The 26,392-nt window shown below is 34.3% G+C and overlaps 1 protein-coding gene across 4 annotated transcripts in view; it reads left to right on the top strand.

Moving 5' to 3' along the window:
- LOC144453225 (diacylglycerol kinase zeta-like) overlaps window positions 1-26,392 on the top strand; it is a 153,883-nt gene that overhangs the window by 113,808 nt on the left and 13,683 nt on the right. For 3 of the 4 annotated variants that reach the window (XM_078144503.1, XM_078144505.1, XM_078144506.1), the window contains exons 2-12: window positions 16,110-16,230; window positions 17,179-17,292; window positions 19,279-19,353; window positions 20,473-20,529; window positions 21,026-21,166; window positions 21,472-21,594; window positions 21,929-22,090; window positions 23,038-23,120; window positions 23,772-23,946; window positions 25,204-25,274; window positions 25,678-25,832. In XM_078144503.1, the coding sequence (XP_078000629.1) occupies window positions 16,110-16,230; window positions 17,179-17,292; window positions 19,279-19,353; window positions 20,473-20,529; window positions 21,026-21,166; window positions 21,472-21,594; window positions 21,929-22,090; window positions 23,038-23,120; window positions 23,772-23,946; window positions 25,204-25,274; window positions 25,678-25,832 (1,277 nt within the window). The remainder of the gene's footprint in view (window positions 1-16,109; window positions 16,231-17,178; window positions 17,293-19,278; window positions 19,354-20,472; window positions 20,530-21,025; window positions 21,167-21,471; window positions 21,595-21,928; window positions 22,091-23,037; window positions 23,121-23,771; window positions 23,947-25,203; window positions 25,275-25,677; window positions 25,833-26,392) is intronic. The other variant, XM_078144504.1, reaches the window with a different exon arrangement.

The raw sequence follows: 26,392 nt of genomic DNA, 5'->3' as shown, positions 1-26,392 counted from the left end.
ATGAATGTTGCCACTTTGTTTCATCTAACTTCCATATTAATTTAGTCATTAATTTTATATTTATTTTTAGCACTCATAAATCTTATAGACAGTGTTACAGGACCTGTTTTTAGTGTCTACAAATATAAATACGCTCTGAAATAATGTACATTTGGGTAGAGTCTTTAGGTATAGTTTTTGATTTGTGCAGTGGTAGATCCTAGATATACATGTATATTGATTTTTTTGAACTAAAAGTGTGGCCACCATTTATTAGTAAAGGAGTGATATGAACACCAAAAAAAAAAAATGAAAAATGATCAATAAAAAAATAGAAACAAAAAATTAATACAATGTATACATATGTAATAATTGTATGATATGCTCAAAATTTGTGCTTTTTCATTTTAATTTTTGAATTCCATTGAAGTGAAAGTTCACGTATCACCCGTCACAATGTCTGTATTCTTACATGTACATATGTGAAGTATGGTAAAAATGTCTGCATTTTAATTTAATTTAATCTTTGATATTAAAACAACATTTTGTATTTCTTTAAGTAGTGTAACAGCTTCAATGTTGTATATGTATTTCAATAAGTACAATATATTTGAAAAATAATTTGTTTTCCCAATTTTTGAGGAGGTGATAGCAATCATGATAAACTCAAATAACTTTAATTGTGGATTTTGTTTTGCTATTCATAATTTTCTATTTTTAGATGTAAAAACAATTGATGTTTTATAGCGATGAAAAATAAACATAACTGATAACACTCTGTAGGGATATGGATTATCATGAAAATATGTAATTTTATATGTTATTCCCCTATATTCATTCAGCCAAGGAATATATACGCGTGACCTCGGGTGCTTTGTCACTATGAGTTGCTAGACAAGTACTGGCAACCTTTATGTCACAAGTATTTTCCAGGTCAATGAAGAAAAATATTGGACTGAGAATAACATAATTATACCAGCACCTGTACATGTATCGTCAAAGAAAAATCGGGAAAAGTAATGGCAATTTTGAACGTTCTGACTCATATTTTGAACACAGCTAAGCCAGTGACGTACATATGTATTATCGTGACATAGACGCTCATAGTAGTGATGGAGAAATTCCATATTTTTGGCTTATGTGCATGTTATAATTTATGTAATAATAACAATCATATTTAGAGATATGGCTGACAAATATACATCATTACATGTACATGACAAATTGTACGATTCTGATGATAAGTTTTGTGAGCTAATAAAAAATGTACTGTATGCTGCATGTATGTACATTGTACATTTACTAAAAAAACTCTTAGAAATGAAGAGATTGAAAAACTCGTAGAGCATGTAGCTTTACATGTGTATGTCACAGTTAGAATCTTATGAGTATCTGGTTCATTTCTTATCCTGTCTTGAATTATTTGATTGGCGCCAAGACTTTGTGCAAACCCACGGGAATATTGCTACTAGATATTTTGCATTCAGACACTGAGAATATAGGTAGATAGCATGCAAAATATGTTGTGAAGCATCCCTACATGTACTTCTTTAAGCTGAAAATATCAAAAATTCAGATTTGCATTAGATGTGCCCCTTGAGATTTCTAAATATAGCAAGAGGCAAATAATCGTGATACAGTCTAGAAGCTGTTCTCATATCTTGATATGAAGGAGTGCTGTGTGACATGTTAAAGGTATGATTTCTATCACACATGTATGATTTCAATGAGTTGATTTCACTTGAGTATAGAACCTTTCAAGCAAGAACGATTCCCGTTTTTTATGGTAATCGGCAGTTTCAGTGCTTCAGTGGACTAATCAAAACTTTTAAGTGGGGCATATCGCTATAGAAAATTAACAAAGAATACGATACATTTTCATGCAAATGATACATGGCTAGATTCTCAGTACACGATACGTGTACATGTATGGATATATAACACAGCTACACATGTACAGTATACATGTACGTGTAGTTTCTCGATACATTTCATCAGTGCGAATGACAACTTCGCAACACATTTTATACATCTGTATGAATGGTACATAGCTAGTGTCTTTGATAATATATTTTACTAGTTTGAATGACATACATGTAGCTCATTTCTTGACACATTTTGTGCATGTGAATGACGAAGAGCTAATTTCTGTATATACAAATGTCCATTGTACATGTACATGTATGCACTGTTTTTGCTTGCTCCTTCACAACAACTTCACAAGTTTTACTCCCATTTCTATATATACTCTTAAATCAAAACAAGTAGCATTCTCGCAAACCAGAACTGTTATTTCTGCCACGACACTGCGAAATAACAAACCCAGCCTGTTGATGGCACGTTTTGGATGGTGCCGTAAAAGAGGCCATGGTTTGTGACGATGTTGACAGTGCGTTTTGGACGGTGCTGTAAAAGAGGCTATATAGGAGGCCATATAGGAGGGAAACAGATGTTTATTTTGGATTTTTATACAATTGAACAAGTTTCTACTAAAATAATGATGTGAAACAACGTAGATGAATTTGATGAACTTGATAAAAATTGCGAAAATGTGTAATAAAATTTTTAAGTGTGTTATGTGTGCAGAATGTAATCAAATGTGAAAAAATGTATGCACACAAGTTACATCACAACCATATGTCCAGTCTGCACTGTTGCATCAGAAAGATGATTTTTTTATACACTGATGAATTTGCATCTCATTGATAATTGCCATGGGGGATATTGAATCTCATTATACTAGTATACCAATATTTTCATCACTCTCAGTTGAATATATCCTTCTAATAGGATTTCAACTATTGTGTAGGAAAAATGAATTTTTCCAATACAGCATTGCACATTTGCATATCACATATTGCGAAATTGAATTCTTTAATACTAATATATGGTTTATATCACCAATATTTTCATTTTTCGGAGTAGTAAATTTTTCCTTCCAAGTGGATTTAATGTTGTGTATGAAATTATTTCCACATAAAAAATTGGGAAATGAAGTTCATTTATATGAATGTCATAATTAAATTATATAAGATTCTATAATAGTAATATTTTCACTACACACGTCTCCAATCAGTTAAATTTCTCATTTTAATAGGATTTGTATAGACTGTGTAAAAATGTTGATTGCAGGTGTGACAGCTGTCAGCACAACACAACATGCATTTTCTAAAATATACTTTCCCTTATATAAATGTCTTACAATACATGTACTATGTTAGGCTTAAAATCCCCTGCTATTAAAAAGGTCATGCTGGTGATTATATTGCCTATCTGTATGTTCCTACCACGATTGTAAATTTAGTTGGTAACATTTTTCCGGAATCTGTACAGAAGCTTGATTCATTGTGGTTCTGGGTTTAAATTTATGCAGAGTTGGCCAGGTTTGATTTAGAAATAAATAACCAGGTACATGATTGTACATTTTGTATGGACATGTACATACATGTATGTGCAAAATGTACATGTAAGAGGGATAATGCTCAGTTTGACTCTATTCATTGAGGTTTTGGCTTCAAATCACTGCTGTATCTTCTAGGTTTGAAAAATTAATAACCAGATACAAGAGGGATGATGCATACATGCATAGTTTGACCCTATTTACCGACGTTTTGGCTTCAAACCACTGCTGCATCTTCTAGGTTTGAAAAATTAATAACCAGAGACGAGGGATGATGCTTACATGTAGTTTGACCCTATTCAATGAGGTTTTGGCTTCAAACAACTGCTGTATCTTCTAGGTTTTGTTAAAAAAAAGATAACATGATATGTACATGTACATGTATCAGTGTTTTCCTAATGTTGGGGAACCCCAGTAACAGAAACGGGGAGTGTGGTAAAACTGGCATAGTTTCCCCTTGCATTTACCATATATTTTGTAATTGTAGTGGACAATCCCGGTAAAATGATAGGGTAGATTTTACCTGCTTATCGCCCTTAAAAAAAACACTGGTAGGAAACCCTAGGCTAGTAAAATGATAAGAGAACTCGGGTAGATTTTACCTGCTTACTGCCCTTAAAAAAACACTGGTAGGGAACCCTAGTATAATGACGAGGGATCTCAGGTAGATTTTATCTGCTTACTGCCCAACAAAAACACTGTGTACATGTATATGTAAGCTACATGTACATTTTGTAGATGATGCCCAGTTTGATCTACTAAAGAACGCAGATTTCCATCAGGTACAAGACCCTAAATTAAAGGTAGTACGGAAAAAAATGTAATATATTAATAGTAAGTTTCTAATTCTAGAAATATTATGTTGTTGGGATTGGCTGGCAGGAATTTGATAATTATTTTACAATATTAAGATGTTTAAAAGACCTAAATAAAAATGTATTTATTGTAAAGAAGTTTATGTTGTACATGTATACCTTGTAGTAGAGAAAAAACATGTAAAATACATATAGCTGAATTCAGTGATTTAATGACTACATGTATTAATAGTTTTCCTAATAATAGTGCAGGAAAATGTTGCAAAAAGAAGATAATTTTACACTTAAATATACTTGAGAAAAATAAGTGTGTATAATATATACATCTTTCCAGAACATTTTAACTTGTCTAACTTAAACAATCATACAATGACGTATGTTAATATGTACAATGCAGAAAATGTACATGTACACGTACACACTACGTTGAAATTAAGTCAAATTAGGCCAATTCTTTGAAAGCCTTTTTCTGTACATTACATCAACAGTGTATGTTCAATAATATGAGGTCATGATATATGGATGACATGATTCATTCAAAAATAGTTAAAACAACAAGCACTATATTGGCAGCTTTGTCAAATATTTTGACAAAACACAGCTGAAACTGGCAGATCATGTCATGAAATGGCAATTTCGCTTTAACACTAGATTGACAGATGGTATGCTTAAAATAAAATCACCCACGTACATAATACTATTTTCATATTAAACATCCACCTTCAGTGAAGGTGTTTCTTTTCTTTGCCAGTAGCAAGACCGCAATAATGTGTGTGTGTGTGAATTGTGAGTGATTTGCCAGTGCGATCTGGGAGGTCTATTTGTCCAGATCACAGTAGGAAGCTTTCCTTAACTCAGACTTTATGTTCGAAATTAGATGCTGATTCCGAAATACAGACCTTCAATGAATCAATAACGGGAGGAAACTGGATGCAAACATCCAGCTATATGGTAACCATGGAGATGATTAACCATTGGGTTTCTTCCTAGTAATTGGCGATGAATTGAAAATCATAGCAAACATCCAGGAGTTGACTGAACATAGCTTCCAAGTGGTGTTTTTGATGCAGCGGATCCTTCATGTGTTTGATGCCGTAGTGCTCTAAGTATTCCCTGTAGGAGCTCCAGTATTACAATTTTGGAAACATTGCATAGTTGATTGTCATAACTATTAATAGATATACTCAAATGAAAATTATTTGGTGACCTGTGTCTTCTGTACTGGGGAATTACCAGCGTAATTGAGTATAGACGGTGTGGACAGGATTACGGACTATAAAACAGGCTGTAGGGAAAAGTCAATAGTGAAAATCCTTTGGACAACAGATAAAAATCTGCTGTAAACAAACTGCTGAGTTTAATAGCTAGAACTGAAGTATAAAATATGTGTTCTAGGTGTTTGCTGTTTCATCTTGAGGTTGAAATATAATGTACATTAAAAGCAGATTTGCTGAAGCGTATAAGATAAACTATAAGTCAACGTGTGTTCCAGCTCAAGTAGACTAAACTATCCTGAGCCAGATAAATAAACGTATAACTACTACTGACTCTTGCTGAATCTCGTGCTTAAGCTGATTCTGATTTATGTACAAGATTCTACTTGGTTTGAATTCATACAAACTACATGGCGTTTCATTCAATTATCGAGTTTTGAATGATTTCTAGTTCTAGTACATGCTGATAACTAAATGAAGTATTGTTCCATCAGATTCTGTAGTGTACAGAATACATGATATTGAGGGTGAGAATCAAATACCATCAGTGACGCCATCCGTCAAATTTATTCAATATATTCTGATTGTGAGATTCTGCAAACATCTTTGAAAAATTCTGCGGAACAAAACCCCGAGCAGTGCTGATAATTCCCAGGGTCATTCTAATTTTTTGAACTGCACGAACTGTACGGTCCACAATCACTGAGAGTTGCACTACTCACAGATGTTAACACCGGAACAAAAGTCTTAATATAATAGAATCAATCACAAATATCATACACCAACTGCTGTGCCTGCGATTGTGTAGCAGTCAGTTGCTGTAAGCATACGTGTTACCAACCAAGTAACATTTGTAGCTACAGTTTCAGTTGCAATTACTCATTCAGAACAGACAGTTTTTGACAGTTCATCTTCTATATAAATCCTGAGGGAAATTTATAATATACACGATTTATCATAGAAGCAGGTGAAAGAGGTCTTCTTTAAATTGCACTTTGGTGGACTGAAAGTGTCTTTGTGATATTGAAAGGCACAAAAGGTTGACAAGGCAATTCGGTTTGTGATCCCTAAAGAGTTTGAATTGAGTTAGCAGACTAAGTGACCAGCCAGGTCGTGTGTTTCACGGGATATTACTAACTTCCATCGACGCTAACAAGCATACTTTAGTAGTCCTACTAACGATTTCACCATGCCGCGGAGTAACTATTACATGCGTAAAATGAAACCCAGGTCACATTCATTGGATGTTGGCGCCAGTGGCTGTTCAGGGATTGAACAGGCGAGTATTGACCGTGGGGCTGATAGTGACACGGAAGCCGATCCGGCTGTGACAGAAAATTACCATATTCAACGGATGCCCCAGAGTTTTAAGTGAGTATATACATCATGTACAACAAAAGAATCAGATGTGTTTTCTGGTGGAATGTTTGAGTAGAGATTTTAGTGATAATTATCAGCCGTAAACCAATAAACCCTATCCATGGTTTCCTCCTAGTATCCATTCTGTTTTGTTGAATGGGAAGACCTGAAGCATCTTTTCAAATAGATGTACGCAGTTTTGTAGACTGACAGAGGTTAATTATGTACTCATGTACATGTGTATGTATTTCATCTTCCTATTATGTAAAAAAAAAAACCACCTCATTCAATTCATATTATTTCTCTTGAAAGCTTGACATGCTGTATACATTACATGTATGTTATAAAATGTATATCACAGACAAGATAATCAGATAAAATTTCAGCAAATTTTTTTAATCTTGGTAAGAAACATTGTAAAAAATATAAATACATCATCTTTCTTCATAAACATATACACACGTACATGTCTACATAGTTGCAACCTGGCTGCAACCAATACATGTACACATGTGCAGGCCTTAAACTTATAATAAATCAAATTCACAGTTCACGTCTCCAGTTTCCGAGATAACGGAAACAATAAGCATCAAAGAATTACACTTCATTGGTACTATAAATTTAGATTTATCACTTGATAATAAAGAGACAAACTACTTTGCACACCTTTAGGAAACTACAGTAGGCCAAAGTGATATTCAGACTTTCAATTTTTTTTGTTGTAAAAAATTTGCCACATCTAAGTTTAATTTAGAATGGGGTGATTGATAATATACTTGTCATAGAGCAAATGTCAACATTGTGGTGTTGAAAGTGATCCTTTGCACACATTTTCATATAAATACATTATGTGTGTCGTACAAAATAATTAACCTCAAACTGAACAATTCTGGTTGTGTTTTCTTTTTGTCAAGTCTAAGTTCTATTTTAGAATAGGATGCTAGATAGTATTTTGTCCCATTTGTCAAAATTTTGATTTGATTTGAATGTTTACAAACATTTTTTATCAAAATTATGTTTTATGTGGTGCACATGTTACATGTCAGTATGTGGCAGTGGCGAGCTAGATTAAAACTTAACGTTTGTTTGATTGATCAGTGTGCATCCACAAACATTGGCCCTGGAGTTTCCTGTCTGACAATTACTTGTGCCTCAATTGTTGTGATGAGTTTAGTTGATTTTACAGTCCTACTTCCTCTGTTGTAAAATGAATTAACTAATACCAGGTGTGATGCCTTGAATTTATCTGCTTTATCAGTATTGGCGGGAATCTTTTACTACATGTAGTTCCACATCATTAGTGGGCTTTTTCAAAAGTTTGAATCAAAATTGGATGGAATCATAAACATTCTAAAGACTAAAACAATGGACATGAAGCAAACTCACATGAAAGTAGAAAATTCTTGGTACATGTACCTTTATACATCTAATACAAACAGAAGTAGCCTGAGGGGCAAAATAGAAAAAAAACTCGCCTAGACGGTCAAATTATTCTGCCTATAGTGGATGCTTGCTTGTACAAGTAATGGTGTTTACCAAGATATTGAATCATTGGTATATCTGAAATACTAGTATAGTTCCTATATGATGCGTTACGATTTCTGCGATGTTGACATCGCCACTCACGTACAATGTATAGGGAAAGTCATTATTCTACTGTAGCACAGAAATCTGTGCTACCCCGCTTGTTGAAGGGTAAATGACATATGTCAATCCATCACAATTTGAAAGGCAGTTGCAATTGGTTAGTTCTGTGGATGCGATAATGTCATCACATTTAAAAAAAAACACTGTCAGGGGTACCACAAACGTTTATAGCATCCATATCAACTGTAAAGTGTTCTTTAATTGCCCACATTATAAAGGCCACATGCTAGAATTGTAAATAAACCAATTGAAAGACACTTGATATGAATGTTATAAACAAGTGTAACACATAGAGTAAGTGCTTTACTTCAGTGTTACTCGCAATATGAATGCTATAAACGAGTGTAGCACATAGAGTAAGTGCTGTACTTCAGTGTTACTCTTTGTAATATGAATGCTATAAACGAGTGTAGCACATAGAGTAAGTGCTTTACTTCAGTGTTACTCATTGTAATATGAATGTTTTTAAATGAGTGGAGCACATCGAGAAAGTGCTTTACTTCAGTGTTACTCATTGTAATATGAATGCTATAAACGAGTGTAGCACATAGAGTAAGTGATTTACTTCAATGTTACTCGTATTAAAATGTTGAAATCATTATTATGCCATCAACTGCACTACATGTATAATACATGTAAGTAATCCTGGCTGACACATTTAAATGCCATTGGAGGCATACAGTGACATTAACATTGTATCGTGTATCGTTTTATGTAAATATTTTGCAAACACTTTGAAAATAGCTTTTAAACTTGCACACTTCACGACACGTTATGCTAATCCAGTACCCACAGGATTAATGTAGACATGTCCAGTGGTATGAAATTTACCTTAAATGGAAGTAAAAAATAAGGAATTTTTTAAGTGTGTCATCAAAAATGTTTTATGGTGGCCATATGAATGAGGATTGGATGTTTAAATTTTAATTTTATAAAACAATTTTTATCATCGCTTCCTACTTGAAAAATCAATGTGAAAACAACATATGCCAAGTCCTTGTCTGTAAACTCAATAAATTGCAAAATAAAAAAATAAAGCATATTTAATTAATGTGTAAAATCTTTGTTATAGTACATGTACGTCCAATAACAAACTTTCTAAATATTTTTGTAGCTTTTCACAATGTATTGAGTTACAAACACAGACTCAGTCAATGTTGTTTCTCATTAATTTGTCAAGTAGGAAGCCATGATAAAATTGCTCTGTAAATCAAAATAAATACCCAATCCTCATCCATATGGCCACTTTAATTTGCTCACCTGTGGATTTTGTAGTCTGCTGTAAATATGCAACAGGTGTAACTTAAGTCAAACCACTCTTCTTTGCAATTTTATGAGAATGCATGCTGCATTATGTTGCACAATGCTGTGACAAAGTCTACTGGATACCCTATTTGAAAACATGTTTAGATGGTACTTCCAGGAAATGCTATTTGAAAACATGTTTAGATGGTACTTCCAGGAAATGCTTCGTGAGATTTATCTGGGCTCAAAATTAGAGCAGGGGGCAAGAAAATATATATTTTTCATTATTTTGAGCCCTGTTTACTTTAAATTTGTTTTCTAGATATGGAGATCATCTGGGCAGGATACATGTAGTTCGGGGAAAATAGTTATTTTCAGTTTACAGTGTACTTTATGCATATTTCATGTTTATATTTAAAACTATTTAACTTAGCAGGAAAGTGAAATGAGAATGAAAAGTAATAAAATGTAATGCAGTTTGGTCTGTGTTTTAGTTATACATTGTTCAACAGAGAGTTAACATCAGAGATGGGTATAAAGCTAGCACAACATACGGTTGTTACTCACAAGAACACAGCCCCAGTGTGCTAGCGAGGCCGCTTGATCTTCTTTCAAATTTGTTAGCGGGCATTTTCACTTGTGAGACTCTCAAGGTTCATTTGAATTTCCTCCACATTAGTCACGTTAGGTGGCTAATTGCTATCATGTAGTTTCCTGTGTGCTTCACTGTTACGCTGTTATTTTGGAAGTGAGACATGTTTTGCTATAATTAGTCTGAGGCAGGGATGGCCAGCAAGGGATTGTCGGTTTTTATATGCAGTTTGTTTGTTTGTTAAATGTTTAGTCATATTTATTGGACAGTACTTAATAACTCCAGAAGAGAAGAAACTGGGTAATGTAAATCCAGTTTTCTTCATGTTTAGCCTGGAGCTTAGATCATTGAAATTTATTTCCAGAAAGGGGTAGCATGGCAAGAATATACATTTTCTGTGTAAGCTGGGATGGAGAGGAAGATTTGTTAAAATCTATGACAGTACCATCTCCACAACCCATTGGTTTTTTTTTGTAAGAATGGTAAAAATTATCCTGGGAAAGAACAGTATTAAATGTATTGCATGGGAGATTAAGTTGCGTGGACATAGACTTTTTCTTTAAGTGTATCATAGATTCGTAATACCAAACGGAAATCTACGTATAATATGTCATGGCAGTCTTATGCAACACAATGATAATGGAGTCGTGCATGATTAAGTAAATATTTTTGATGTATGGCTTCAGAATTTAGATTGATGAAGCCATCAGGGTGTGATCTCATGTGTTTTAAGTTATTGGACTTTTACAATCATACATCATTATTGAAACATGTCAAGTTTTGCCGTCAGTAATCCATTGCTTAATGGTTAGTATGGTTAAAACAAATGATTGATAATGAAACAAAATTATCACATGGCTTATACAATATTTCACAGTATATGCAGTACAGAGTTCTTTTGTTGGGAAGTTGGTAAAGCTCGTTGCTGTCAACCATAACCTCTTTTACGACACCATCCAAGATAAATTTAAGATTACACAGAAAATGTTTAAAAAAATTCTCAGACTGTTTGTTAAAAGAGTCAGCTACAACTTATACAATTATATGATTGTAGGATGTAAAATATAAAATTTGAAATAACATTAAAAAATGATAGATTGCAGAGATTTATTGGTTGTGAGTCAGGTTACAATTTTTACAACTTATAAAGCTACATGTATGAAAAAAGTCTACAAAACATAAAATGTAAGATACATTGTAATATGAAGAGATGAGATATTGCATCTAGCTGACAAGATGCAACTTATTACTCTGGTAATTTAGGTCTTGGTTTACTAAGATAGACATAAACTGGAACTACTATGTGGTAGATTAACACAAGTAGGTTATAAGGGAGCCTCTGACATGCAGATACAAGTATAAGCCATGTCCATATCTGATCCGGATCCAATCTGAATTAAACTGATCCACATCACTTTAATCCACATTGAATCCACTTTTCGTCTACACTAAAAAATTGAAATACGTTATGTTACAAACAAGGACTTTACATTATGTTATTTCACATTGAATTTTCAAGTAGGAAGCCAAGATAAAATTGTTTTATAAATTAAAAAATCCAAAATAATTATCCATTCCTCATCCATATGGCCACTTTAAGATATAAACTACATACATGTATGACCATTATAAAATTCAAAATAACATGGAAAATGATAGACAACAGTACTTGATTAGTTTCGAATTAAACTCCAACTTATATATAATATATAAAGTTTTATTTATGGTAAATTGTACAAAACAAAATTTTAAATAATGTGAAAAATGAGATTGCTGAGCTTGGTAAAAGAATTGGATTACAACTTATATAAGTCATAAAGCTATATATTTAAAACAAATTAAATAAATAAAAGTTGAATTAATATGGAAAATGATTGCAGAACTTTATTTGTTCTGAATTAAATTCGAACTTATATAACTTACATTGTATAAAAAGCTAACTTTGAGATCAACTATAATTTATAAAACATTTTAAAATTTAAAATAATATTGAAAATGATAGATTGCAGAGATTATTTGTTGAAGATTGAGACTGCAATATATTTAAATTCTAAAGCTATCTATAACTATGAAACATAACAAGATTTGAAATTTGCAGAATGATGAATTACAGAGCTTGTTGTAGGAATATATGTCTAGTTATAACTCATCGGTAGATTGATGGACACAGCAATGTAGCCCAAAGCAATACCACTTAGTAGATTGATATCGTACATGCCGCATAGGTTTCCATATTTAGACACTTGTCTACGGGGGCATAATCTTGGAAATTACTGTGTTGAACTCATTTATTTATAACTTACATGGGCATCTATTTTTCAACGTACATGCCATAAAGGTCTGATTGTTGTGAATTGTAAAGTTATTTAGGCATTCGCATAAAAATTTCAGTTCTGGAGCATCATTGCATGATTAAATTACTTTACATACAATAGACATGATTGCCAAGAAAAATAGAGTTGAAACTTGCTCCTCATTCATTGTTCAGTGGAATTTCTTGCCATTGACAAGCATTATCTCGTGGGCATTAGTGACATTCTCATGAATATTCATATTATTTCTGATAATGTGTAACAATTAGAAATGTGTTACAATTATGCCATGCATATATGTATTATCGCAGTAAAACATATTTACTAGCCCACATTTGCACCTGTAGACTAGAAGAACAATCATGACCACTACATGTATTCCACTATCTTAACTGACACTTAGATTTTTCAAAGCTCACTCGTGTCCTCTGACTCCCATTCAGACCTAGTCTAGACAAGTGAATGGATCGAAAATTCAAAAAATCAAAATCGGATAGCAAAATAACAGTAGCAATAGTTCTTCAAGTCTACATGTACATGTACACATGTACCGGTAGGCTACTTATTCACAAACAAGGGTAAATCAAAGAGTCTGATTATAAAATGTGAAGAAAACCCGTGAGATTACATTGTACATAAACGTCCAAGTACCACTTGCCCATCCTCACAACCAGGTCAAAGTTTGCAATTTTTTTTTCAAACCTTGTGAATGATGTGCCCTGTCCAGAACAGTCATTCTCTGTGAGTGTGTCCCTTAAGTAGAGGAGGCGATAGCAAAAAGTAAAATGATGTGTGTAGCTCCTGTCCAGAACAGTCATTCTCTGTGAGTGTGTCCCTTAAAAGTAGAGGAGGCGATAGCAAAAAGTAAAATAATGTGTGTAGCTCCTGTCCAGAACAGTCATTCTCTGTGAGTGTGTCCCTTAAGTAGAGGAGGCGATAGCAAAAAGTAAAATGATGTGTGTAGCTCCTGTCCAGAACAGTCATTCTCTGTGAGTGTGTCCCTTAAAAGTAGAGGAGGCGATAGCAAAAAGTAAAATAATGTGTGTAGCTCCTGTCCAGAACAGTCATTCTCTGTGAGTGTGTCCCTTAAAAGTAGAGGAGGCGATAGCAAAAAGTAAAATGATGTTTGTAGCTCCTGTCCAGAACAGTCATTCTCTGTGAGTGTGTCCCTTAAAAGTAGAGGAGGCGATAGCAAAAAGTAAAATGATGTGTGTAGCTCCTGTCCAGAACAGTCATTCTCTGTGAGTGTGTCCCTTAAGTAGAGGAGGCGATAGCAAAAAGTAAAATGATGTTTGTAGCTCCTGTCCAGAACAGTCATTCTCTGTGCGTGTCCCTTAAGTAGAGGAGGCGATAGCAAAAAGTAAACTGATGTGTGTAGCTCCTGTCCAGAACAGTCATTCTCTGTGAGTGTGTCCCTTAAGTAGAGGAGGCGATAGCAAAAAGTAAAATGATGTTTGTAGCTCCTGTCCAGAACAGTCATTCTCTGTGCGTGTCCCTTAAGTAGAGCAGGCGATAGCGAAAGGTAATTTCAAGCTACACATATTAAGTTTTATCTCGTGTTGTGTGAAAATAGACTGTCTGATGTTATCCGTTGATAACTGTATATGTATTTGGGGAAAAGGGATAAAAGGAAGATTGATATCACAACATACAGAAATTGACACTTTGTTACGGACCGCTATCAAGATGAATGGTGCCAATCACATGCAGAGGGCCTAGGGGTTTGTGTTGTAACTAAAGACAGCTGAAGACGTGAGAGTATTTTAATATTATAGCGTGGCGAGATTATCGTATTATGTACTGCTGTTTAAATCTGAATCCTCACGCAAGTTTACAAATTAGTATACCTGTTATTAAAGGCATCCATACATGTACTTCTATGTTTTTCATCATAACACCATAAAAATAGAAAATTAATATACATGTATGTGTACATGTTGGTGATACTTGCACTGTCATTTCATACTTAAACTTTAATAGTCTGAATGACTTAAGAAATGACAATTAAAGTCAGAAGGAATCTTTGAACCATGTGGTTTATTAAATATCCCAATTTCACCAATAAATGATTATTTTTACCCAGATATGCACTTATGGGGTTGATATTGCACAATTAGTGACGTTGTGATTTTTTTCTAATCCTGATAAAACAGCATCAGTTGTTAAAATTATTTTGCCAGACTTATACATGTACTGATTTACACTGTAGGTCAGATGGGTCAGAAGCAAAATAGAATTAAGTATGACTGACCTAAGATGGTTGCAGTTTTGAACAAGACTAGGGCCAGTGTACCATCTACCGTGCATCTAACGCCAGTGATGTGTCATTGAGGAGTTGACAAACAACAGTTTCTTCTTGTGCACCAAATTTGATGTTCCGGTAGTTCCCTTACTGTGTGGTGACAAGTGTGTCTACTATGATAGTCTGACACACTGCTGATGCACTGCAATTTCAATTACTGTGTCAAACTGTGGTGTTTTCCTATAAGTTAGCCCTTAACTAAATCACTTTGTGAGCTGTGTTCTCGCTAGGTCAATTTGACATGCCACTGACGTACAGCACAAAAATTTGGTGTTTCTTTATTGTTTATTTACACATCTTTAGTAAGTCACAAGCAGTTTTTATCATTCTTACCCCACAACAAAAACCATGAATTTTTATTTGTGGGCAAACAATAGTCATAATTTTCTTTACCATGTTTATATACCTCTCGCAATATTTGAATATGCTGTGGAAATACCAACGCTGATTGCGCTTTGTGTAAAAGCCACTTGTACAGAGTTCATTTGCGCCTTCCAGGAAAGTCTTTGATTACATTGTAATTTCATTTCCTGGGAAGTCCTATAAATGAATAGTCGTGATGAAAATTCTCGTTGTGTGGCAGTGTCAGTAACTTTCTGTCAATCTAGATGAGTCATATAACTATACATTGGGGAGAAGTATACTTCACAACATGTCTACAAAATGACATTACCATGTAGTTATATAAAACCACTACATGAAAAAGCTCTCTGAAAAATGACTCATAGACTTTGAACAGGAAATTTACTGACTTACATGTATATTGTACATGTGTACATCTAGTAGGTGCCTCAAAAATGAAAATTTGAAAAATGAATTCTCCGAACACTTTTTCGATAGAGGTCAAAAAGTGATATTTAAATTAAGCCATTCTTAGAATCCAATATGGCCACCAAATACATGGGTAATTCTATGGGATGAAAAGTTGTCGATTTCCTTAAAAGGAAGATGGAGACTGCCAAATTTCTGTTATTATTTGAAAGGACCACAACCAAGCTATCATATGGCACAAGTTTGGAGAGATTTGAAAAACTTTGATTTCAGGGAAATAGAGCTCCTTGAGATTCATTCTACATTTGAACAGAAAGAATGAATACGGCATTCATTTATACACAGTGTATTATTACTGTATTCCTAGATCATTACAAGTGAAAAACAAATCAGCTCCCTTGTAGGGAGTGTGATGTCACTATAATGTGATTTTTAATTTTAACAAGACTTTTTTCCTTTTCATTTAATTTCAGAAAAGCAATATCAAAGTCAAGTGCATATACAGCTAATTTACATGGTTTTCCCTCACACCACCTGGCAGCTAGCGAATTACTAGATAGTGATAGAGAAATCAAAGCAGTAGTCGATTGGAGTGTAAGTAATATCTGTTTTTTATTTACCATATAAGGAGATAAATGTTATACATGTAGCCAATGGAATCCATTCTTTCTGGATAGCAAGTTAATTAGTCAATGGGATGCCTCCATTCAGTCATGTGACATTTGAAATGTGAACCATGAAATTCAAGTTGATAAATGGTGTTAAATTCAAGCCAATGGCATCCCTTCATTTAGTCATGTGACATTACATGTATTTGAAATATGAATCAATGAAATCCTTTCTTTCTGCCAAGTTACTAACTTGGCTTACCTACCAATTCCAAGCCAATGGGACCCCACCATTCAGTCATATGACCTGGTAAACACCAAATATGTACTTGTGTTCACCATCCAGTCAAGGAGATCTGACTGTTCTGATATGTGAATTATTTAGGAGTAACTTCAGACCAATAATTTCTTTCACTGACAAACATGTTTTTCCCTAGCCTCTTAAATTTCAACCAATTAAATCTGTTCATATTATACCAAATATGGTATTTATTTCCTCTAGTTACAATACATACAAATCTTTAAACAAATTAAAATTATATCCATTACACAGTTAACGTACATGTTAAGAATTGCAAATATTCTGGAGTTTATTTCTTTATTTGGTAGTAAGCTAATCTAGGAAACTTAGTAACATTTCATTATCTGAGTTCCTGTGATTTCATGTAGTCATGTTTATTCTCACAATGGAGCAAACTTCTAGCCAATGAAATTCTATCATATAGTCATGTGATATACCAAATATGGAGTAGTGTTTTGTAAACTCCCTTCTTTGGTATAAACAAATGAAATCACTTCATTTAATCATGTTACCCACCAAGATTTCAAATACAATTGTTATGATAATTATGAAGCAAACTTCAAGCCAATGAAATGGCAAATCAGTGTCATGTGACCTGTAGCATGTATTACATCACAATTCTCTATCCAATAGGAGAATGCTCTCCCAGGTGACCATATTTGGTTAGACACCAATGCATCTGGGGATTTCTGTTATGTGGGGGAGCAAGATTGCTTGGTAAGTGAACTGAAGGTAATGCACGGCCAAGTAAGTTTTTATCAATTTCTCTAGATGTTGTCTTTTGTCTTTGCTAGATGTGCAGTTATATTTATGTCTACAAAAATGTACATACTGCGAAATTTGTACAATGTAGGTCTTCCAAAATATAGAATTGTTGTGTATGGTATTGTACAATTGTAGTATTGCCCATATATGGAATGTCCACATTGCTGCCCATATATGGAATGCTCACATTGCTGCCCATATATGGAATGCCCACATTGCTGCCCATATATGGAATATCCACATTGCTGCCCATATATAAAATTGCTGTAACTCTAATGTTTTTATGGTGCAAAAATATATGATACCCAAATATGGAATAAATGCTTACGGTTTACTCAAGTAGTACTGCCCAAATATGAAATTGCTGTAACTATATGTTACATTGTGTTGCCCATATATGGAATGGCTTGTCATTGCAATGTCACACAGTAGTAGTGCCCAAATATGGAATTGCTGTGCTGTACAGTGCTTTGTCATATTCAATGTGATACTGTATGTACATGTACTGTTGTGTTTAATATGACCTCTATCCTTTCAGTACTGAAAATTTGAATAGATATTACTACAGAATGCAAGCTTTATGTTTCAAATTTGCAAAAATAATACTTGGATACCCGCCAAAATTATTCGGACAAAAATTTTCTGATTCCGTAAATTTCTGTCATATGTTAAATTCATTTTGGACTGAAATAATAGATTTTATTCTTATTAATGAATATTTGGCAAAATTTGACTCTAAAAGTGATAAGATTTGCCCCAAAATTGAGCAAAATGAGTGTTTGAAATTATCATCTTTGACTCAGTAGTGATGGGGTTAAAGGTCAACTCTGTTCTATAGACCAATTTCACATCAAATTACTTCTCTTACTTCCTCTATTGAGTACAATGATGCATTTGATTCAGTTCAGTGGTCACCAAAATGCTTCTTTATATTCATTGTTACTGACGCCTACACCTTTGAAAGTGTGTTTTGAACCGCATTTATTGAAATGAGTTTATACGATGTAAAATGTATGATGAACAGATTTCGAACCAATGTTTTTCATACTTGGGAAAATGAACACTGAATATTTCACAAGGGAATGATTGTGCTTATATAGTATTGACTATAAAATATTAAAGAAAATGGTTGTCATAGTAACCAAGTATTAATATCTCTAACTATTTGTTATGATTGGGGGGGGGGTGGCAAATGCAATCATACAGTTATATAGATTTCAGCAATGAATGTAGCATAGTGGATTGATGGTGAAAAAAGATGCATATGATATTTAAACCAAAGCTAGGGAGTTTACTCAGTGTAGAAATAGGGTAAGGCCCCCTAACATACACCTGATATGTGTTGTCAATCATTCATGTTCTATACTTAGCTCTCTATTACATCATAGATAAATTGTTTAAAGTTGGACTAGCTATAACTGGAGTATTATTTAGTCAATCAGACAACCAACAATCTATTCACTGAAAATTGTTAAAATACCAATAATTAGACATTGTATATGTTAACTAGAAGTTGATTTTATCCATAAGTAATGGATTGAATTGTAATTTGCATTGGGGTGCATAATTTTTGGTATGTACCAAAAAATCAACTTGATTGGATTTATTGCACAAAACTATATGAATTGTTACACAAATATGTTTATCCACATTTGATTTACTAATGTTCAGGGTGTATATTATGAGTAAGTCATTTTAGCTACAATGTAACAAAACAGTTTTTTGAAAACAGACATTCCAGTTGCAGTTAGTGTAGCTTTAACAGAAACAACAATTTTCTGTAATTTTCATCTCAAATATAGCCACAACCAAGCAACATTTCAAATGCAATAGTCCTTTATAGTCAAACATTAATGCTGTTATTACATATTTATATCATCACGACATCATTCTAAACTGAATATTTAATATTCTGTAGCAGTTATTAATTAATGTTTCTTGTTCTCTTTTTGTATTTTTACTTGGTAGAAAAATGGACCAAGGAAAAAGTGTGCAGGTTGCAGGATTATTGTCCATACAGCTTGCATGGGACAGTTGGAAAGAGTAAGTCAAACTTAAATGGCGCCCTCTGGTGGTGATGCATGTTATTGATGTACCCCATCAAGACATTGTTTTGAATAGTGCCCTCAGGTGACAAGTTTCATTCATTTGGTGGCTATGTTGTGAACTGGATGGAACCTTATGGTTGCTTATCAATGCTCAATGTTATTACTCTGGTAGTTTAGCCTTCGGCTGACTAAGATAGACACAAACTAAAACTATTGTGGCAACATGTTGATACAACAGTGATAAGCTATTGAATGGATGTTGGTTTAATTATGGTCTCAGTAGGGAGGCATCGCAGACTTTTAATGACAGAGTGTTATGAATTTGCAGTATATTGTTTTGGGACTTTCAATATTTACAATATATATTGATCACAGGGTGATTAGAATTGTACAACAGAGGAACTGCTATCACCCACTTGTGTAGTGTCCACAGCGTGACTTCTTTTTGGCTGTTACGTTTACTGTCATTTGTTCTTTTGTTAGTGCTCATTACATACATCTGACACAACACTGTAGGTTTTCCCGAAATTAAAGAAGGAGAACCACCAAACAATAACGATAACTTTACTGTCTGCGCTCTGTGCTCATGCTCTTTTCGAACAGAACACATAGAGGTGTACTGTACCTGTATATTTCAGTGCATTAAGTGTTTTCATTGGTTGAAGGAATTCACTCAGTGCTTTCGTGTGGCTCGGAGAAAACCTATGGTATTATGTCAATGTATGTAACAAGCGCTCACAAAAGAGCAAACAACAATAAACGTAACAGCCAAAAAGAAGTCACGATGCGTACACTACATCAGATTTTAATCAGATTTGACTATGTATGTATGTAACAAGCACTCACAAAAGAACAAACGACAATAAACGTAACAGCCAAAAAGAAGTCACGATGCGTACACTACATCAGATTTTAATCAGATTGGGGCAACTCTTGATATTAATATATTAATACTGCATTTCTGTCAGTTAGACTAATCTCAATATACGACTTTAATGAGAACCGTACTTTGACATTTCTTCAGGGTAATTTAATTTTCTGTAAATACACTCTTGGAAATGAGTATAATAGCCATCATTTCTGACCATATTTCCATATCCTAATCAATTTTTAGATCAATTTTAAATGCAAACCGACATTTCGTGAAGCTGGAATTCGCAATTACAGAGAGGTAAGTTTACAGGCTTTATTTCTGATGCTCTTCCACTATATCAAGGTCAAAGGTCATGTGAGTCACATACTAGAGTGAAAACAAAGCAAACTGTGACCTTTGACATGACCAAAAATATGGCCTCTTTCTGAAGCTCTTCCATTGCATGGAGGTCAAAGGTCAAATGATTTGCATACTTAGGTGAAAAGAAAGAACCTTCTTTACCCAATCCAAGATGGTGTTCTGTTATCGTCAACTCTCATAATTACAAATATTTGAAAGATTTTTCAAACTTTCTGTGCCGATCTAAAATATTAAGTCATGTGAAATAAAACCATACCATTGCGTTGTTTTCCATTGCCATAGCAACACATTCAAAGCACTAAGACAAGAACCGATCTTCAAAAAAATTACAAAAACTGGAAGGTTGTCGTCAGACTTTTCTATGGTGAGCTAAAAGAGTAACCCCTGAGAAATGAAGCCATAACTTTGTTTTGTGTATTTTTCATTACCATAGCAACAAACCATCGTGAGACATCACTGGGTACATCGTCGACGTCAAGAAGGCAAATGTAAACAGTGCAGTAAATCCTTCCCACAGAAACTTTTTAACACAAAAGAGATCATAGCTATCAGCTGTTCCTGGTGCAAAGTAGCGGTAAGTCAAAGTTATCACTTAGTCCCTTCTTTTTCTGTCTCAAAATTGCTGCAAGTAAAAATTAAGAAAAAATTTATTGCGAAGTAGAAAGTTTGAACAAATTTATAAAACAATGCATAACTAGCATTTACTAATGATAATCTGTGTTTCAATATTGATACATAACTTTTATAAAGTTAAAAAGTATATTTTTAAAAAAAGTTACGCCATACATAACTTGGTTTCGTGTTTGATTTTTGAAGGACTTTGTCTTCTGTCAAGACTTGTTTTTTTTTGCATAATTTGTTGTTATGGTTTATTTGCAGTATCACAATAAAGTCTCCTGTTTTATGATGCAACAAATTGAAGAGCCCTGTACCATGGGTATTCATGCAGGTGTTATAGTTCCTCCCAATTGGATTATAAGATTACCGAAACAAAAATTGCAGGTATGGAATATGAATATGTAATATTGTCAGTGGCCCTGTACCATGGGTAATATTCAGGTGTTATACATGTAGTTCCTCCCAATTTGATTATAAGATTACCGAAACAAAAATTGCAGGTGTGGAACATGAATATGTAACATTCTCAGTGGCCCTGTAGCATGTGTAATATTCAGGTGTAATAGTTCCTTCTAATTGGATTATAAGATTACCGAAAGAAAAATTTCAGATATGGAACATGATAATTGATCTGATCAATTAATTGATTTGTCAATTTATGAGTTGTTGATTTTTTTTTGCATCAATTACAAACTACTCAATCAATTGAATTTTACAGGGATCATTTAAAACGGGATCACAGCGGAAAAAGAAGAGACCTTCGTTAAAACGTCGATCTATAAAAGAGAGTAAATTAAAACCATTCATTATAAAACCTATTCCATCCGCACAAATGAAACCTCTACTTGTGTTTATCAACCCTAAAAGTGGTGGCAACCAGGTAAGTGGATTTCGCAGTTTATACCAGGGGAGGGGAGGGAATGGAGTGGGGGGGGGGGGGGTATGTCAGTTGGAAATCTAGATACATGTATGTGCTGTTCAAAGTAGCCTGGAATCCATGTGGGATTTTAAATTTTATTGTGATTGGAAAATGAAATTTAAAATCCCAATCCACATGGATTCCAGGCTATGTTCAAAGGGGTCTGTCTACATGCACATTTTGGGTGCCAGATTCTGAAATGGGTACATGTGTTTCTGCTGGTGTGTGTCTCACAAAGGGTTCTATGAAAGGGGTTTACACTGAAATAGACTGTCACAAAGCAGCTGTTTTGTGTGTACTGATATCTACCACATCCTAGTATTCTTGTACTGTGTCTGCCCTCATCGACTATATTGGATTAACCATTCCATGACATGTTATTGCAACCCATCGTGTTTATAATGGGACCGTCACAATAACACGATGGGTTGCACTAACACATCATGGAATGGTTAATCCTATGTAGTCGATGGGAGCGCACAGTACCAAGGATATTAGATAGAATACTAGTTTGTGGTAGATATTGGTACATGTACATACAAAACAGCCGTTTTCTGCTAGTGACACTCCCAAGGCTGTAAGAGAGTCTAATACCAAAGTTATACTTGCTGTATGAAATGGCAGGTCCATCGTATATGTGCTATCTGAAATTGGTAGATGTCGATTCACTAATGTGAGAATTTCATGAGAATTGCTGACTACACACATTTCTAGTTGGGAGATGATTCATCATATTTGATAGTTGGAAGACTTTATGGACTTTAAACTTACTGACAGAGACTATTACATCATACGGAAATCAAATTTAAAAAATTCAAAATTGCCAGCTCTTCAACTCATGATTTTAAAATGTTGATATCGTCATGACTACATACTTGAATCATGTTCTTTTATTATTTTCTTTGTAGGGTGCTAGGCTTATGTCCAAATTTCAGTGGTTGTTAAATCCACGTCAAGTATTCGATCTAACACAGGGAGGTCCTAAAGAAGGGTTAGTATTCAATCTCATTCAAATCTGATCTAGTGAACTTGTCGTGATGACTTACCTCTGTTTCCTAATTTTATTGTCGTTTGTTCTTTTTTGTTCTGTGAGCGCCTTTTACTACATATGGTATACTACCATACTGAATCTTGTACATACATGTAGCCAACCAAAATCCTGTCTTAAGTTACAATATAATACTCGATTTTTGAATTGAAACAAAGAGAAACATCAAACAATAATATCATTGTATGTACTCTGTGATTGAGCTCTTTTTGAAGAGAGCATTCTGAGGATGTATGTTTCGACATTTTCAATTGTTAAGTAAACTCACTCACCACTCACATTTTGTACGAGAAGTCCTATGGTATTTTGTCAGATGTAGGAATAAAATGAACAAACGACAATAAAAGTAGGAGGTACATAAAGAAATTGCACCAAGTAAGGTACAACATTCATGTCACACTATCATCAGCTACCACTCACATTTCTACTACTCTGTGGGTTGAGGCCAGTGCCTGTTAGCTCAAAAGATTAGGGCCCCACCTTGAACTTGTGATGAAAAATTCAGAGGTCATTGATAGATTAAAACCAACGGTTGTGTTCTTATCGTACAGTCAAAACTATATTTTCAATCCATGTCTAAATTTGTGATTTTAGGTTGGACCTTTACAAAAAGACACCCAATCTACGAATCCTAGCATGTGGTGGTGATGGTACAGTTGGATGGATCCTGTCAGAGTTAGATAACCTGAAAATCAAACCACCGCCACCAGTTGGTGTACTTCCACTTGGAACAGGGAATGATCTAGCCAGGACGCTAGGATGGGGAGGGGTAAGTTGTCACCTAATATCCCTTTAATTATTGCAAAATGGAATGATTCACTGAAGGATGAAACCAAATCTGGGGGGTTAGATTAACCAGTATGAAAGGAAATAATACTATTAATAGGATCAAACCAAATTCTTTTAATGTATGGGTGGGGGGGGGGGGGGGGTGTCAGATTTAATGTGAGATTTCAATAACTCTTCAATAGATATACATAAATGCTAACTGAAGGGTTTTTTGGGACAGGCAAGTTGTCATCTAATATCCCTTTAAGTTACTGCAAAATGGAATGATTCACTAAAGGAAACAACAATCCCTTAATGGGGGGGGGGGGGGGGGGGGGAGGTAAGTTGTAACCTAACATACTAATAGCAATCAATAGGATCAAACTTGTAGTGCCAGTAAGTTGTACATGCTAGCTGAATGTCAGTTTGATTGTTGTTAGAGAGTTACAATCCACCTTCTCTGTATTTCCAGCTGAAATAGAGTCTGTTCAGTTGAGCTAAGCTAAGCTACTAGTTCAGTGTTCTCCACAGATGAAAAAAATAAGGGGTGGCCAATTTGCATGTACATGTATATCAGGATAAATGTGTAAAAAGTATATCATACAATAGCTACTCAAATGATTCAGCACATTTTTTAGAATTGTAATAGCAGGGTCTGGGCTACTAATATCATAGGGAAACAAGCTAACAATCACACATACTTAGAAAAAGAACAAAACCCTTTCTTTTTCGCAATAATTTACTGGTAATCTTTATTTAAGAACAGCTAAAAATTATGTTACAAATAAATTACACTCCACAGGTCAGTGAGTACTATTTCTTGTGTAACTACTAACTACAAAAACTGATGAGACTTAATCTCAAATACAACATTAAAAGTGGCACAAGCTGAGTTTATAAGGTTTTTGTTGACATCAAAATATTGACAACAAATGTAGATTTACTATTCTAGTATGATGTAAATGTCAATGCATATCTTTGATGACATTACAATTTGTGTTTTGGCATTGTTAGAACAGTTGATTATATAGGAGGGAGTTCAGCTACATTTTTGATACAAATTTTGATATGCACGTGATGGTTAAGTAGAATACTGTGAGTACCATTTAATATGCAGGAAACATAGTCAGCTTGTGTCATTTCTCTGGGTTCAACATTGTTTTCAGACGAGTACAGATTTTTCTCTAAAGTTGTATGAAGTGAGAAACACTTGTGTTAAAAATAAGATAAATGATAAAATTTGTTGTTTTTCTACTAGGGCTATACAGATGAACCAATATCTAAGATATTATGCAGCATAGAAGAAGGACCAGTGGTACAACTAGACAGGTAATTTTTATATAGTGCACTATGTTGTGAGATCTGATTAGTCTAGACATCGAACTAGCACGTCTAAAATGCACAGTTGGCACGCGTCCAATTTTGATGTTCACTGTTCGTCTACGAACATTGTAGTCCGTGCAGGGATGGGGGCGCAAATGAAACCAGAAAACCACCCCTTGGGAATGGTATACCACTCGCTATAGCTCGTGCATATTTTGTTCACTGGACAAAACCTCTTGGTATACCATCCCCAGGGAGTGGTTTATTGCCTGCTCTTCAGTGGCACCTTTAAAAACAAAGGTCACTATTTCTTTTGACACTAGAGGGCGATGTTCAGATCCTATCTCTAAGGATATATGAAGTAGATGCGTTAATGTAGACACATTTGTTTGATACTGTTTTGTATTAGATGGAACTTGATTGTAGAGAAGAATGCAGACGTAGAAGTTGATCCAGAGGATGTAGGAAACACTACCAAGGAAAACCCACCATTAGATGTGATTAATAACTATTTCAGTTTGGGAGCTGATGCACATATTGCACTAGAATTTCATGAATCAAGAGGTGAGTATATTTAGTCTTCAGATTTACACAAAGAGGATGTGAAACAATATAGACTATAGTCTGTGTTTGTAACTCAAACATTAACAATAAGGCCAATTCAATTCTAAAATGACCACACATGAGTTTTATGGGGCTAATTGTTTACTTTCCAACTGATAACCAAAAAGATTATCCGCTGCAACTTAGCAAAACGGACAGTCAAATAATTTCTACAGTAAAATGCAGAACTAAGTAGTAACTAAAATGTACATGAGCACAATATACCAGTCTAGTACTTTGAAAACTAGGTTTACAGTATTTATATTTTGCTGATAATTTGACTTCAATCTGTTTTAAAAGAGATTTTATACACTCCTCATATTAAGGCCTAAAAAATAATTACTTTGTTCAAGTTACCCGACCCCCAACATCTTTTTAAGAAATACTGGATGCGGAAATTGACATTATCGTAAAATGACACTCTAAAATTGTACTTCCAATTTGTAATGGCTGTAAAACCTGAACCTACCCCACCTATTCTAACATTGGAATCGGAACCACACAATTTACTTGTATTAGGC

Source organism: Glandiceps talaboti, chromosome 23, assembly GCF_964340395.1.
Source record: "Glandiceps talaboti chromosome 23, keGlaTala1.1, whole genome shotgun sequence".
Taxonomy (NCBI): Eukaryota; Metazoa; Hemichordata; class Enteropneusta; family Spengelidae; genus Glandiceps; species Glandiceps talaboti.
The sequence above is the reverse complement of the archived record's forward strand: the minus strand, read 5'-3'. Positions and strand labels throughout refer to the sequence as shown.